An 18,144-nucleotide genomic window follows, 5' to 3' on the forward strand; every position below is an offset into this window, starting at 1 on the left:
ATCCTGTACCAAGTAAGGAATAGGGTCATTGTTATACATGTTATATTATAAAATTGAACAAAAGAAATGGGGAATTGTTTGTCTTTTTGTTTGTCATGATTCTCGGTTTTTTTTCCCTTTTTTGTATGGCCTTCTGATATCTTTTTTTATTTGAGTGATCATCGTCTGCCATTTTATTTTAGGTCAATATTTTCGTTTTCCTCCAATTAATATGATGATGCGTTTTTATCCAAAATCTCTCATTTATTTTCACAACTTGAAGCTTGAAAACATGTGTTTGTTGATATTTCGATATCACCTTAAGTGAAAATGTATAATGATTTAAGAAATGTCCATGAAACAATGTTTTTTTGTTGTAAATGAGTACGATAAATGCAAACTATAAATGGCAAATTAAGAAAAATAACTATATTATTTTAAAATTAATTTCTATATTTAATTTAACAAAGTTTAATCTTTATGCATGCATTAGTTATTAAAATCAACTGCAGTTATATACAGTAGCTTATTAGTACAATATATACAAAATCTGGGTCTTTAAAACGAATGAAACATGGCATTGATTTTTCGAACCGTCTTATACCAATTAGTATATTTTTGCAATTAACAATTATAATGTTGGGTAGAAGCTTATTGTTTACACAATTTAAACAAACAAAAAACATCAATTAATGCACTCAAAACAAATTTGAATAAGTAAAGGAAACAGTAGCATACCGCCGTTTGAATTGATTGAGAAAAAAACAAATCCGGGTTCCAAACTAAAACTGAGAGAACCAAATCAAATATTATACAACAACGACACAACAGAAACACTCAAATGCAACCCACACAGAAACGAGCTGTAACATGTTTAAGATAACAGTAGCCAGTTTCCTGACTTGTTACTGGACATTTAAAGACAAATTGGTGGGTTGAACCTGGTTCTGTGGCTAGCCAAACCTCCAATCTTGATGGCAATGCTAAATGTAACTCTTAAGCGACAACATTATATGACAGGACTACAATACAAATAAATTGTAGAACATTCAAGACAAAGAAACACACACATTAACAATACAATATAACTTGTGAAAATAACACGCTAATAGTTATCAAAGTTCCCAGGCTTATAATTTGATACTCCAGACGCGTGTTGTGTCTTTTGATTCCCCAGTGCCGCTCAATTCAAAATAGCAAAAACCGCAAAACAGAGTTGAAGAGCATTGATGACCCACTATTGCAAAAAGGTGTGCCAAATACGTCTAAGATTATCTGCCTGTGATAAGAAAATCCTTAGTATTTAGAATAATTCATACTCTTGCCAATATTGAATTTATACGAGTTCACGAAAGTTAAAAATCAGGTGTTTTCCATTTTGTGTCGTACAGGTGCTAGATACAATACAACTCTCAGTTATATTATCTTTCTTAAAAGAACGAAATAATAGACACTTGTTCTGAAGTAAATATATGGCAAGAATTAACATTCTTGCAGTTTAGAAAAGAGCCCTTTAAACAATCAACTTGACCTATTGACAGTGTTTTGGAAAATAATGTATGTGACTGCTTTGCATTGGCGGACAGCAGATTTAATAATAGATATTCGTTATTCATAGGTATGCATATTAATACTTGCTTTCAACATAACTAAAATTATTTAACTTATTAGTAATTCCTTTAATTATGATTTCTAATATATTGTGCAATTTCATTTATGCCTCGACAGTACAATTCTACAAACCTCTTTATGAATCGTACAATTCTCTCTTTGACATTGTGGTGAACAATATGTGGCTATTTGACATAAGCTACATGTCAAATGTTCTACATCTCTTATCAAAAAACAATTAAAGCAGAAATCGCGATGGGGCCGCTCTTTTGCAAACCATGTGTTGTACAAAAGCACTAGCGCATGCAACTTTGCTGCATTAAACTGGTACTGTGTCCGATTCAATCCGCCTAAGATTAAAATTTTTAAATCCTTTTTTTTCGATTCGTCGGAATTTGTAATTTCTTCCCAACACCGTGTAGTAAAAGACCATGATACCCTCAGATAAGATAACATGTAAGGTGCCAAAAATTGCAAATGAAGAGCAATCAAATTATGACCTACATCAACATGCTTGACATTTGAGCCTATTACCACAAAATTGTTTAAAGTTTTGAAAGCTTTACCGGCTTCTGTGAGCTTATTGAGGTCCTGTTTTATCAAATATTTTAGGTAGACAAAGAAAGTGTTGCAATCAACAACAGCCCTATAATGCCATCGATTAGGCAGCATGGATCTTGTTGTGTCGTCTACACTAGTACCACAATGTCTAAACATTTCATTTTTCATGCCATGTGGGGTAATTTTGAGTTCAGATGGTAAGAAATATATGCAAGTTACCACGTGCACGTCTTCATTTGCATTATTTAACACATTCTGAATTGTCATTTCGTATTCCCCTGGTCTATCTCTACAAAAACACAATGATGGTATACTTAATGTATTTTCCACATTCAATTCGTCAATGAACCATTCACAGTCTGTAAGCAACCCAATAGCGTAAAGTACGGAGACAAACTTCATGCGTCCTATCAAACCCCCTAGCCTGAATAATGTAAAAGATCCGAACAAAAGAAAATCACGAACCTGTTGATTCGGATGTTGGATAGCCATTGCTGAAATACTACTAGCTAAACAATTTAAGATATGGGGTTTCAGTTGACCTAGAGCAAACTTTGTTATTTCTATTCCGTGGTATGTAACCGTGCTGTCTCTTTGTTGTCTCTTTGGCACATTCCCCATTTCCATTCTCAATTCTATGGTTCGTTCAATACGACGTAGTTTTTCCCACAGCAACTTTATGAAGATATCAGTTCTTTCTTCAGATTCATTATAATAAAGCTGAAGAGTTCTGTAATTAAAAACTATAGCCAATAATTTGAAAACATATAATTTCAGCTCGATCATATGTTCTCGGTATGCTTTTATACTCTGTGACTGAAGAAGTTGAGACTGTTCTGGAGATTTTCGTGATTCCACATATCTGCATATATTATTAGATTGAACGTGAAGAAAACAATCAAATCCCATACTTAAAATGTTCTCTAATGCTGTTGCTGCATTTAATCGCAGATTGTTATTCATCTTTCCATCAAATAAGTTGTCTCCTGGAATAAAGTAGTTAGGACAAAACCCACAATTTACCCACTTTAACATTTGTTTGATGCACAGTTTGACACAATTAAAAAGTTGTTTTTTTTCCCACACATTATTGTCATTTTCTTCTATAACATAAAATAAACATGTCTTCCAATGGTATGATGTGAACTCTTTTAATTTGATTATATCTTGGTTTAACATTTTAAGAACAATGTAACATTTGTGTTGAACATCTGTCAAACTAAACATGAGTTGTCGTTCTTGAAGAGAAAAAGATATTCTCCATTCTAAGTCTATTTCTTTTGAAAAAGGGTGACCTTTTTTTATAACAAAGAATCCAAACAATTTCATCTCTTGAATCGCGTCGTCTGTGGGCCATCCATTACACCTACGCCGGGTTAGCCATTCATTTGCAATTGTTGGCCATGTTCTGCAACGATAGGATCTAACAAGATCTATATCCCCACCTGTATTTGTTAGAGCAGGCTTATTCTTTTGTCTTGAAAAACAATCATTGTTGATTACTGTCGATAAATCAGATAAAACGAGTCTACCTTTAATATCAATTTGGAAAACTTCTTTTCTCCAATCCTGTTGTAAGTTTGGCCAATCTTTTTCTGTTTGTCCTATTCCGTCTATTACAAATTGCAGTTTGAAATATCCAACTGGTGTATAGGATTCCGTGATCATTAATAAAGAGTAATCGTAGTCGCTGTTATCTTTTAATATGTCCTCGATTATCGGAAATCTGTCCATACATTCAATCGTATCCTCATCTTTTGCATGACCTGAAAAATTCAAGTAATGTTCTAATGGATATGTGCATCGATCAACGTCTACCAAACGCGGTTCTTAAGGGAAAGCCTAAGTTGCAAACATTGTTTATTATCTTGTTTTGAACATGGGTTATATATTTCAAGCTTCAGTTGTTTTTATTTTATCATATTATATAAGAGTCTTTGATCAAATGAAGTTCAATTTTTCGGCTTAAGTAATATTTTTATGAGACACAAACAGACTAATATTGTTCTGATGAAACTCTTTTTCTTACTGATGTAGCCCGAATTTATGTTCATAACTTCGCTTCAAATAACCCCTCCTCACGTTTTGCACTTTTCATATATCATGTTTACTAGCTGAAAAAAAGGATCATTCTATTTCTTAATCACAAACTTGATTATGACATAAGTTCCGGAATAAACTTTTGTATTCCGCGATTTAGAAAATGTATGGGATGGTTTCAGCTATTTTAAATCAAATGAATTCCAACCCCGAGAACACCTTTATAAAAAAAGAAAATTCAGGAAAAAGAACTTCCTATAAATTATCGTAGAGTGCAACGACATGGGAACTGTTTGGGTTTTAAAGCGCATCATAATAAAGAAAAGCTCAACATAATAGAGAAAAAACACATCATGAATAACGAATCATAAGAACAAAAAAACTCATCATAATTAAAAAACCTCATCATCATAGAAAAAACCTCATCATAATGATGAGAAACCTCATCTTGATAAAGAAAAGTATCATAAGGCAGTTACAGCGTTCCACTCAATAATCTATGTGAAATAAACCAGAGCATGTTGTGACTGTAACAATTGTAGTAACAGATCGATATATTATTCTAAAATTGAGAATGGAAATGGGTCATGTGTCAAAGAGAGAACAGCCCGACCATAGAACAATGTAGAACAAACAACAACAGAAGTTAACCAACAGGTCTGCAATGCAGCGAGAATTTCACGCACCCGGTGGTGTCATTCAGCTGAATCCTATTTTTATATACTAATTCAGTGATAATGGACATCAGACATAACTCCTAATTATACACATGAAATTAAAATTGAAAATAATTCACGACTAACAAAGGCTAGCGTTCCTGACTTTGAACAGGCTCCAACATACGACGGGGTTAAACATGTTTATGAGATCTAAATCATCCCCTTATACCACTAGCCAATGTAGGAAAGTAAACGCATAACAACACGTCAATTAAAATTCAGTTCAAGAGAAGTCAGAGTCCAAGTCAGAAGATGTTACAAAAGAAAATAAATAAAATGACACTGATACACAAGTAACAAAAAAGTACTTGCATTTAACTGACATGCCAGCTCAAGACTTCAATTAAACTGATTAAAAGATTATGTCGTCAGCATATAAATATCAGGCACTATCCCCCTTGTTAGGGGTGTAGTATCATACTTTCATAAAGTATTTAGCGGCTTGGAGGATCTTAATTGACGCTCTTTTTATCGCTTTCATTCTTTGACATGGGGTTGTTAGTTTGTCTTCGATTTGTGAGTTTGAAAAGCCCTGTGACAGTTTCTGCCTATCTTATTTACAATTTAATAATTAACATAAACAATATATGGGATGGTTTTTTCCATTCATTTGGTTCTGTTTTATGTTGGTTCACAAAAAAAACAGTCCTAAAGACATCGTACGTTATTTTTTTTTCCCGTTTAACATGTTTAAACAGTAAAAATTAAACTAAACGAAATTGTACTTTAAACCATTGTTAAAATTTGCAAATGGAGGTAAAACCATTAATGAGTAAATGACATACACTTTAAAAGAATCGATATCGGATGTTTTGACAGAACGTTATTTTCTATATGCAGCAACCGCAATGCCAATAGTTATTAATGATACCAAGAATATAGTGTGATATGTTTGGTCTACATAAGACTTATCATTGACGTTCAGACAAGAATAGTTCAAAAGCCAAAACGAGCACGAGCATTGAGGACACAAAATGAAAAGTTAAAATAGGTTTCAAACAAAAAACCAAAACCGAGAAAAATCATGTAAACCACATCAACATACAACCACTTCTGAAAAACAGGTTTGCGACATCAGACAATTGCATGAAAATGCAAAAGTTTAAAATTTATACAAGACTAACAAAGACCAGGGCTCCTGTCTTTGGACAGGCGCCTAAATGCGGCGGGGTTTAACATTTTTATGAGATCTAATCCCTCATCTTATACCTCTAGCCAATATCATTCCTAACTTGAAACATTAGTGAAACATTACTGCACGAAAACCCATTATAAAATATCGATTAAAATGGCTCAACTCGACCTAAAAGAAACTTCGATAAAATCTATAAATAAAATATTTTAAAACACATTTTGTATAACAGTCTTTGCACTCCGAAACATGATTAATTAATTGATTGATTCGTTCATTGATTCATTGATTACTAGTAATTGAAAGTTTGCATGGCAGAATTTCTATGTTAGGCTCTGGGCTTAACCTCCTTATTATGACGGTGTGTACTTTTTCATCATGCACTTCCGAATAGACAGTATAAGTGTTTCCTGATGAATAAGAATCCTGACATCTCCTATTTTATAACTTGTTTATATTTCCTACTAAAACTCTTACTTCATGGTGTTTTTGTGTGTTATGTGTGCAATTTGTTTGAATTTTTTTTTTTGGATTTGGAATGTGTTATTCTGAATTATTTTAGAGTTACATTAATGTCTTTTTAGGGACTTCTTCACTGTCAAATTGATGACCTAAATTGTTTTACAGTGTTATGTCATCCAATAAAACATAATAAATTCGAAAGAGATATGAAAAACTGGCAAGTAACACACTCTCCTCATTAGTGACTATATTTGTAGACATTTTAAATTAGTAGTATAGCCTTCAAAAGTTAACAAAACCAACATTCAGGTGCGTTTAATGTTTAATTATTTGTACAATGTGATTTTACCTATTTTCATATTAAAGGACACCAATGAAAAGGATCATCACTTTGTAGTTATGGTAATTGATTTTATATCATTATTAAAGTTGACTTACTATACACAAACTTTTTATGGTTTTAGCATGATGAGTTGCATATCAAGACAAAGAGGCCCCGACAAATTTTATAAAATAAGACCAAAATTAATATACACTAAATTATTCATTATTTTGCAAAGAATTTAAGAAAATGACAACCTAAATATATCTAATGGATAACAATCCTTACATCTTCTTTTTTTAATTTCCTCTTTTTTCCATTGTAACTCGTATTTCATGGTTTCTTTTACGTGCTTTGTGTGTATTTTGTTTAAAACTGAATAGACATTTTATAGTTAGGATAGATTTATTGTATACCGCCATCTTGTATCGGACACTCACAGTACCCCATTAGTCTAGTTATATGCCAATATCTGCAAATTTTTATACAGATGTGCAATTTTATTGGTTCAACTGTTTATTTATATGAGGAAAACTTGTTGATTTATTTTACATTATCCAAAATATTCAAACAAATACCAAACATTTTGTTTGTGAGAATCATTTTCTTCCAACTTAACCATTGAAAGGCACATAACTCGTTTAGAAAAATTACTGGTTTTATAGGGATTTTTTTATTTTTTTTACTTTTACTGTAACAAGAAAACAAGTTCGATGACACGTAGACCCATCGTTTTTATTATTTAAAAAAAGAGCGTAGACAAATCTTAATTTTAGCACTTTAAAAAAAAATTATCTTGGAACACTTATACCTATGATCTATTTTGATATAAAAAAAAATCGTGAGAGCACATGTGTTTTGATTGGACAAACTCGATCACTATTGTGTTATGATTTACAGGTCGTTGATGACGGATAATGCATGCATCTTACGTACACAGAAGAACACAATATTTGTGATAAGATTGGGAATATAATGTGGAATATGTCAAAGGAACACCAACAAGACATTAGATTGTATATAACAACCCAAGGCCATCAATCGGTCTTCAACGCAGCGAGAAAATCTTCAACTCCCAAACATGAAGGAGAAGGTTCGGTAAGGGCCAATTTTGGTCTTAAATTTCATATCAATCTGACGAAAAAATTTGGACACTTTTATACACTTAAGTGTATATTTCAGTTGATTCAATTAGTTTATGTGAACGAGTTTAACTGATTTAGTAATGAAAAATGCTCCGATTCAAGCTTTGATATGAAAAATCTATCAAATATGCAAAAAAACGTCACTTTTCAGATTTTTTTTGTCAAAAATGAAAATGGCCGCATCCGTGTTCAACTTCAACCTTTATAGATGGTGTGTATTATCATCAAACACAACTCACATTGCAATATAAAGAATGAACAAAAATAAGACCACTTTCATTCAAGACAGAAACCGTCTAAAATCTAAATAAAATGCTAAAATTGAGAAGAGTTCAATAATTTAGCATGACTTCATAATATTAGTACTTGATTTATGTGCACTGTATGGTCGAAAACAGCCTATATTTATGAAGCAGAGGCATTCTTCTTTCCAATAGATAATTCAAAGTTTACATTTATATAATTTCGAAAACTGTTATATTTTGGGACCAAAACGGAGTCTTATTGGACCTACTCCTTTAAAAATCAAACAAGACTAACAATGACAAGATGCTTCTTTTGACTGGCGCTAAAATGCAGCGGGGTAAAAATATATAGGAAGATGTGGTGTGAGTGCCAACAAGGCAATTCTCCGTCCAAGTTAGATACTTGTAGATAGTTAATTCTCATAAAATCATGATAGTACAAAGGTTACAGAGAAGTTTAAACAATTATAAACATATAAACAAAAATAAAAATGCATAAAAATGCACAAAATTTCGGATAAGATATCATATAAAGGAATATACATAAGACACAATTTAAAAAAGCAAACCATTGCAGGTCAAGGTAACGTTTTCAACACAGAGACAAGGCTCATACCGAACAGCAAGCTATACAGGGCCCTACAAATTACTTGTAAACTATTCCAATGAGAAAACCAATGGTCTAGTCTTTATAAAAATGAGAAACAAGAAAAACATGTAAACCCCATAAACAACGACAACCACCACTGTATATCATGTTTTCTGAAATCTCCCCCTTTATATCAAGCCAATGTAGAATAAAGAAGCATGCAAAAATACCCAAAGTTAAACTCAAATTAAAAGGGGATTAAATCCAATGTCAAAAGGTAACAAAGAAAACTTACCTAAGTGACCATGCTATATAAATGGACAAAAGATTACAAGCAGTTACTGACATGCCATTTTTATACTTCAATTAAACTGAATATGTCTCATTGTATCAAAATCAAGCTTAGTCCTACCTATTGTGCATATTAATGACTTTAAACACAGTGAAACAGTTCATTATAAACTGTAAAATTGTTATGATGAAATTAAGCTTTTATCTGGTTTTACTGGATTTACATTTGTGCTTTGCTATAGAGAATATTAATGATAACAATCTTTTTTGTTTCTTATTGTGAAAGATGTGTCTTATTTTCTTACAATAAAATAAATGATACCTGGTGTAAATGCACCTTCACATAAACTTCCGAAGTAATAGAAGCTATTAACGTTATCGAACGTTGCCATAATCTCAGCGCTAATGTATGTACATCGACAAGTCTTTCGAAATTCTTCATTCGCTCCAATGTAATCAAGGACGTCATATAGCCATAGGCTATCATTTTCCTCGTTTGTAAACATCTTCTTATTCAATCTAAAATATAAAAATAATTTCGTCATATTCAAAACAGTATTTCCAAGTAAACAATACACCATTCCATCATAAACTATGCAAGTATAAACGTATATTGCTGGGCCGTTCAAGTGCTCTACCGAAACCTCTCTCTAAACTATTAACAACTATGTTATACGCAATCAAAGCCGGGCCTCAACGTTATTGTAAAACTGCATATTCTAGAGGTGGCGTGAATCAGATGTGGATACTCAAAAAGTCCAAAGATCTTTGAGAGTACACACAATCTAAGACTCTCTCATTTTGCAATTATAGTATTGAAACATTTGACTTTTCTACACTTTACACAAATATTCCCCATTCCAAACTAAAAGACAAATTGAAACAGTTGTCATTTCTTTGTTTCATTAAAAAAAATGGCGAACAAGTATCTTGTCTTTTGGAGGGATAAATCCTACTTTGTAAAGAATCACTCTAGAGCTTGAAAATGAGGGTCGGATGAAAATGAAACTTTACGACAAAAGATATGGTATGAGCTTCGCCATTGTGAACTTTTTATTTTTATTTAGCAACACTCCAGCTGCGCCTGCTTACGGATTATATATCTCCCAATTAAAACAATATTCCCTGGCTTGTATTTCTTGATGATAACAACATATTAGTCAGTATTTTTTGTTTTCATTTTTAAGTTGTTATTCTAATTATTTTTTTTTATTTTTTTTGTGTGTTCATCTTATGTATTTGAAGATTATTCTTTATTATCGACCATACATATACACTTTTTACAACCTTTTATTTTTTTCTGAAAGTATACCTGTACATTAACGAGTCAAGTAAGTTAATAGTTATCAAAGGAATCAGGTTTGATTAAATACGCTAGAATATACTATTAAAAATGTTTATGTTCCTATATATTTAAAGTGGATTATTAACAGTTTGAGTATGACTCTCGATACATGTAACATTAAAAATGTCGACATTGAGGACAAATATTGGATTATAATTAGTTCTAGTTTTTCTTCGTTCTTTGTGAGAACCTCATTCATAAGATGTCCGAAAAAGGGAATGCGATCCTTACTTTTATGTCTCCTCTGAGGAGCCAACAACTTTCAGAATTTAACTTCTTTTTTTCTTAACCTAATTTCTGGGTTTATATGACTGCAAAACAAATAATTAGTGAAAAAAATCATATGTTGGTGCAGTTTTTTTTCCTGCTACGGCCCTTTGGAAGTACACAAGTTTGATGATTTTCCCATTTTTCATAATTTTTTACCTTTTTTTGGGCTATTATCGTGAAAAAATTCACAGTTCTATATAAACTTTTGTTTATTATATTGAGAATAAAGATGAAGTGGACCAAGCTGGATACATTCAACTATGTAAGTAATAGTCCAGCGGCTACAAGCATATTCCAGACGAATTGTGCACAATCTGCTACAAACATGAAATTTGGCATAGACCTTCCTCAACTATTACTCTTTCATTTCAGATAGTGAGGCATTTGAAAAAATTGGTACTTTAATCAGCACAATATTGAAGGCTAGAATGTAAATATGTGTTATTATCATCTTTCTATCATAATATTTGGTACAAACCTTTGTTTTTTACTACTTTTGATTAAATTATATAGATTAGTGGTCTTAAAAACCCCTTCTTCCGGTAAAATCTAACTTGGTGGACATTGTTCTAAAATAAGCTTATTTTTAGGGAGGGTAATGGAAATGTGTTTTAACGTATTGCTACTATCATTACATTGTACAGGAACATTTCTTTGGTGCTTCTCATGGCTACAATTTATAAGACACATGTATTTAAAACCCTTACTTCCGGTATTATCCAAAATGGCGAACAAAGAAATATCAGTTTCTTATTGTAACATTCAATTTTTTTCTAAATGTAACGAAAATGGTTTTTTTGTGCTGGACTTCACAGTTTTTTCTTTAGGTTATCCTTTAAACCACTAAATCTATTATGTTGTTAAGGGTAAAATAAAAACAATTTTTTTCACAGAGTAAAGTTTGATAAAGATATATATCCAATTCATTGATAATTTCCACTTTTGACCCATGTTTTGGAAATTATTTCAGAACTAGATTTCAACGAGACCGAAACGTCAAAAGAATACAACCGTTAATAAAGGCAAAAGTAGTATACCGTTGTTCAAAACTCATAAATCCATGGACGGAAACCAAAATCGGGTAACAAACTAAAACTGAGGGAAATGCATATTAATATAAGATGAGTACAACGACCTTAAGGTTTTCAATGAGAAAAAAAGTCTGAAAGACAAAAATCCAAGATAGATACGAGGTAGATAGTTTGTTCTGTAACATACTTAAAGCAAACATGGGTTGCACGTATTTATTCAAAAAAACATTTAAAATATTGAAAACTATTGTTTTTGGTATTTTGCCATGTCATTTGAAATTTCAAAGGTTGAATTTCAAACACATTTGAACATGAGTTTACACATCAGTAATTATAGTCTATTGATCATTTAAAAGGCTTTTGTGGTCTCCAACGTAAATCCTTCCTACAAGGTTTCGTCACGTAATTCTGAAAGACTGCTACATTTAGGTTTGATTTTTATAAAACGTGTGTCTTCAATCTTTTGTATTATAAGTCTTACCTTAACAATTTTCTTCAAACTATTTTTCGGACTTTCATCGTTTTTGAAGGTGACACAATATGTACACAAAAAAACATAGTAGTTGTTAAGTTTCCCGCCGTCACACTTGTCTTTATTGTTATAGCACATTAGATGTATAGTACGGAAACAAGAACGATTAATGAGTCTATTGAAAGTTATTAAAATCTTTTTTTGCTGTTAAGCGGTCATGAAAAAGTCTAACGGTGAAAAAACATAAAGTATTATGTTCATAATCTACTTTCAGTTTACTATTAATTGCATAATGTTAATGTGTTTGACTAAAATATAACAAAAATGCAAAGTGTTTATTCCGCTCTGATTAATTGTGTGAATTCTTGATATTAACGATATGCTTTAAAAAAAACTTACAAAAGGTATAGAAATGCCTTCAAGGTCTGTTTAACCCTGTGGAAAATCCAATCGTAGCGTGACAGTTTGAGTCCTGTAATTCTAGAGCTTTTTGTATTTGTGTTCTTGTTGCTACTGATTCATATAAAATGTAACGTTCAATAATAAGTTATTAAAGTCACTTTTCTAAATTTTTTAACAATAGATGCAATAATCGAAACATACATTGCCTAACTTTTTTAAACACGTTGTTCTTTTTTCTATTTTGTAAGATATTCCATTAGAAAGGAAATAAAATGAAAAAAAAATATATCATATATATATATATATCTTTGTTTAAAGTAAGCTGAAATATGTATTCCGCTCGGAACTTTTTTATCAGTAACGACATCAATTTCATTATAGCATTAATCTGTTTTCTTACTTTTGGTTTTCCTGGTGAAAAGTACAGATTCAAATGTCCCTAATATATATTATAAGTAAGACCAAATTGTGCCCGAACTAGTTCGATGGTTTCTGGAGAATGTAAACAAAGACGAATTTCGACGAATCAACAGTAAGACAATAAATGCGATGCATCACTCGATTGTAGCTTTGAATGAAATCGTATGAACTTCAAAAGGAAAGATAATAGATGTATCGGAAGGAGGGTATGTCCTGCGTCTGACCCTTATTGTCGTTTTGTTAACTGGTTCAATTTGATTTTGGATTTTTTTCGGGAGAATACCTCTAGGCACTAAATTTGATTCACGAGTAATTCGTCTAACTTTTTTAGAGAGATACTCCCTTTTTAAACGATGTGTTGTTTTCATTTGTTTGCAAATAACTTATCATTACGTAGAGGGATGGTTTATTACCATTGCCATACAGTCTTATTTATACCGATGAAAAAGGTGTAATAGGGGGACGAAAAATACCAGAGGGTCAATCAACAATAAATAGACATTGTTACGGCTAAAATTGAAAAAGACAAACAGACAAACAATAGTACACATGACACAACATAGAAAACTAAAGAATAAACAACACAAACCCCATAAAAAATGGAGGTGATCTCAGGTGGTCCAGAAGGGTAAGCAGATCCTGCTCCACATGTGTCACCCGTCGTGTTGCTTATGTGATAACAAATCTGGTAAATAGTTTAATTCGGTATGACACAGTTATAAAAGGGAAGGTGATTGTAGTTACAACGTATGGAACATATCCAATATCATTTGTGAAACTATTAGGCCGTGTTCACACCAAACGCCGTGTAGAGAAAACGTGTTTACAATTAGTTTAGTGTAGTGTACACTGGTTTCACATTACATTTGTTCACATCTATACACCTTGTTTAGCTACCTGTACATAAGATTTGTTCCCACTTGTAAACTATATGTCATTTAAATGTTCATTACGTAGAACTGAATTCAAAATTTTTGGACAATTTTTCTAGCGGTAAGGGAACAACCATTTGTCTTCAAAAGGGGGTGGGGTGGAAATGGAAATATTCCGTTCCCCAATTTGATAAAAAAAAAAGTGGTCATACAAATGATAAAAAAAAATATTCTGAATCAAGAGTTTCCCCATACATTATAGTGTTAAATATTGAAAAAAAAGTATTTGATCACCAGCATCGAAAAAAAAGGAATAAAAACGTACGCGCGAAAAAAAACCTGACTCAGATAAAAAAAAAATAACCCTCCCCCTTTTTTTTTAAGTTAAGTGGTTGCTACTTTATGAAAGCCATTTTTATTATTTGTAGTTTGAATATACTCTAGATGTCTCGATTACGCATTAGAAAACGTTAGCTGCAGCAGCGTGCTTACGGCCGGAAAAAAAAGGGATTGAGATATTAGGGATCACTACATTTTTATCTTTTCTGTTTGTTTCAAATGGTATTTCTCCTCCAAGTAGTATTTGGTAAAGGAATAGGGTAACGTTTTTTTAAATTTATTTTAAGTGTTATTTAACGGATCTGAGATACTAGACAAACATATCATTTACCTCACACTTTTTTTAGTCATGATTTATGCGCGAATCGTTGTTTGAGTAAAGACCAGTGGCGAATATTTCTGTGTACGTCAAGTCGATTCGGGAAGACCTTTTCAAATGAATTTGGCAGCAACTATTTACTTCATTTTTTGGGGAGGGGAAAAGGGAGCGGGGGGGGGGGGGGGGGTTAGGGGGCGGGGGATATACTTTTTTTTCAGGATAAATTTGGTGACAAGTCGAAATCAATTTTAGCATAATATATAGTGGCAGCTGAGGGTGAAACAAACAAACAAAAATTCAGGGCCAACAAATGGAAACATTTTTGGTTTCCAAAACAAAATCTGTAGCTAACCACCTTCACCCCCTTGCCTTTATGTTTTATACTCAACTATAATAGCCCCCTCCCCGAAAATCAATTGGTTGCTGTCTTATGGGTTCGGCAATGATGCTGCTTTGAGTCTTGATAAAGAACGTTAAAATCTGTAAAATTTAAACAATAATTTCTGTAAAGACTTATATACTAATAATTATCAAAAATATCAATTTTACTCAAAAATAGTTTCCTCCTTAAATATATACACGGTAAAACTAATGTCCTAAATGCCTAGTTTTGTGTACACTTAACTACACAAGGCCTACATTGACTATCGACTGTGTGTAGATAAAACATAATTTAAACTACATGTAAACATTGAGTTTTATCAATGGGAACGCAATTGTGTTTAGTTTACGTGTGAGTTACACTAACACAACACCGAATTTAGGTCAATGTGAACACGGCCTTATTCAATAACGATTAACCAACTCGTAATTGTGTCGTGTAACAGTCATAATGTTTTAATAAAAAAATGAACAATACTTTTAATTCAAATCAAACTAACTGTAGTTACTTTTCCGACATAAACAGAATAAAAGGTATTCAGGGAAAAAGTTAATAACTATTTTGAAGATGTTTACTCTGAAATATTTAAAAAGAGGGACGAAAGATACCGAAGGGACAGTCAAACTCATAAATCCAAAACAATCTGACAACGCCATGGCTAAAAATGAAAAAGCATAGCTTAAAGTCATAAAAAAACTCAATTAAAAAACAATTATGCATATGTTTTTTATAACTGAATTTATAGTTTGCATTATTAAAGTTATGTACATATTCTTTTTTGTGAAGAGAATTCTTTAACTTGTCCACATTTAAAAGAAGTTTCCTTTTTTGTATTGCTTGCTTCCAGGAAGCAGTTCGCCGACATATTTTCCGTATGCAAAGTGACCTCGATGTTCCGTTCCCTATTGCTAATTTTCCATTTGTTCATTTTGGCGCCATCTTACGGTTTTAATATTTTACAGCTCGTTTGCTATGCCCGTGTATGTTGTGAAGTATTTTATTTTAACGAAGGTATTATATGTATTACTGGTAAATTATCATTGGATGTTGGATGTGTACAGATTGATAATTTAGTCTTAGATGCATGTTTATTTTTGTTGGTTGTTTGTGACTTTGAATTTGCTCTTAGTCAACTGCAAGTAGTCTCAGATCTGATCCTAGTGAGTTTTTCATATTGGGATGTACAAGTACCCGGCCACGTCCATTTGCACATGTGGCCATCTGATGTTTCACCCCACAACATTATTTTGTGCAAGCGATTGTTCCAAGTCATGATACCTGTAATTCAGTGGTTGTCATGTGTTAATGTGTAACATAAACATTTTTTTTTTGGTTCATTTTTCTAAATAAAAAAGGCAGTAAGTTTTCTCGCCTGAATGCGTCTGGCGTATAAAATTATAATCCTGGTAATTTTTATAACTATTTACATTGTCATTCCGGGGCCTTTTATAGCTGATAATGCGATATGGGCTTTGTTAATAGTTGAAGACAGTACGGTGACCTATAGTTGTTATTTTCTGTGTTATTTTGGTATCTTGTGAAGAGTTGTCCCATTGACAATTATACCACATCGTCTTTTTTGTTTTTACCGTGACTCTTCTCGTAATAATCCGGTGATCTCAATACAAATGGATTTATCATAAAGTAACAATTTTCTGATTGGACATGTTAAACACGTGCGCAATAAGCATGCTTCTTTGTTGATGTTTACTATACGGTGACAATCGGTAAACTATGACTTCAAAACACGACAATTAAGTACCTGACAATGTTTCGCCTCATAACAGACAAAGAATAAAAATTCACGAATGTAACGATATAGTTTGTACAAAATGATAAATTCGTGCACAGAATATTAAGTTGATGAAATATTCATGCATGGGTTCACGAATTGGATAAACATTATGTTTTTCCAATCATTCGCTTCATATGACTTTAAACGTTGGTGTTTATAATGTTTATTTTGTAATTCAAATACCAACTAAAATTTGATCGATTTCCAAACAGTTATTCAAACAGAAAATTAAAAAATGTATTTTTGACATGACTCGGATGACAAATTTAATATTGAGAAGCTTTATGTTTAAAGTTCAAAATCGGAAAACAGCTTATCTATGGTGAACTAATTTGGTAAAATAAACATTTATCTAAGGTCATCTTCAAACAGATTAAGAAATACTAATAGATATAATCATTAAAGCACAGTTGTCAAATTCTGTTATTGCATTTTGATGAGAATAGATTGGATGAACACTGGTGCAGGCTAACATTTATTAATAAATACAAGATTTTTGAAATATTGACAATCTTTATAACTGATAAATACTCAAAATAAATTCATCATATCAAATGGCATAGTGCCTGAACAATTTTAGGTATCGAAAAAACAACAATTGACTTCATGGTCCGCTCTATTCATTGAAGAGTTATTAAATCGCAGTTTCATTATATTCCAGTTTTTTTATTCAAGTCGAATGATTTAAAAAATGGCTTCCGTTAAACCAAAATATAACTCCGTCATTACACAAAGTGCCAATATTTATACTCCTAAAATAACTGTGTTGTTAATATTGTCAACTTATCCTTAAAGCTACCTTACATTAACCTATTGACAATAGATAAAAAAAAATATATTTCAAAAATTCTCAACAAACCACAATGTGAAACACGTTATGCTGCAATTGTGTATTTTAAATATTGTTTGTCTTTCCTTCATGTTTGCTAAAGTTTTTAACTGACCCAAAGCAATGATCATCACATGAAACAATGTTTATCGGTCATTTGACTTAAATGTAAAATTTGCAGTGGGTGTTTTTTTTTTTTATAAAACCATATATTGGCTATGTCCCTTTTCCTCGATAGTATGGTTATTAAAATGATACCTATTGTCTTAGAAAATAATTTTATTGATAAAATAATGTCTTCAACATATCGTTTTGTTCTGTTAAAGTTAAAATACTTTAAATATTGTTTGAAACAGATGTGAAAACATAACTAAAACAAATGGGGAACATGTCAAGGAAACAACAACCCGACGGAAGAGCAGAAAGCAGCCGATAATTGCGTCAGGCCCTTAATAAAAATGTGTACTTGTTTAAGGAAAATTGGGGTAATACTCAACTCCAAACATGAAAAAAAGTTAAAAAAAAACATACAAGATTAACAAAGGATTCTGAATTAGAACATGTGCAAAAAT

General features: G+C 31.9%; 1 protein-coding gene across 2 annotated transcripts in view; it reads right to left on the minus strand.

Moving 5' to 3' along the window:
- Positions 1-393: 393 nt before the first annotated feature.
- LOC134719157 (uncharacterized) overlaps positions 394-18,144 on the minus strand; it is a 32,330-nt gene continuing 14,579 nt past the window's right edge. For both annotated transcript variants that reach the window (XM_063582136.1, XM_063582135.1), the window contains exons 2-3: positions 9,419-9,615; positions 394-3,917 (exon numbers count right to left, since the gene is read on the minus strand). In XM_063582136.1, coding sequence (XP_063438206.1) covers positions 1,690-3,917; positions 9,419-9,602 — 2,412 coding nt within the window. In that variant the 5' untranslated portion in view covers positions 9,603-9,615 and the 3' untranslated portion in view covers positions 394-1,689. The remainder of the gene's footprint in view (positions 3,918-9,418; positions 9,616-18,144) is intronic.

The sequence above is a fragment of the Mytilus trossulus genome, chromosome 5 (genome assembly GCF_036588685.1).
Source record: "Mytilus trossulus isolate FHL-02 chromosome 5, PNRI_Mtr1.1.1.hap1, whole genome shotgun sequence".
Lineage (NCBI taxonomy): Eukaryota > Metazoa > Mollusca > Bivalvia > Mytilida > Mytilidae > Mytilus > Mytilus trossulus.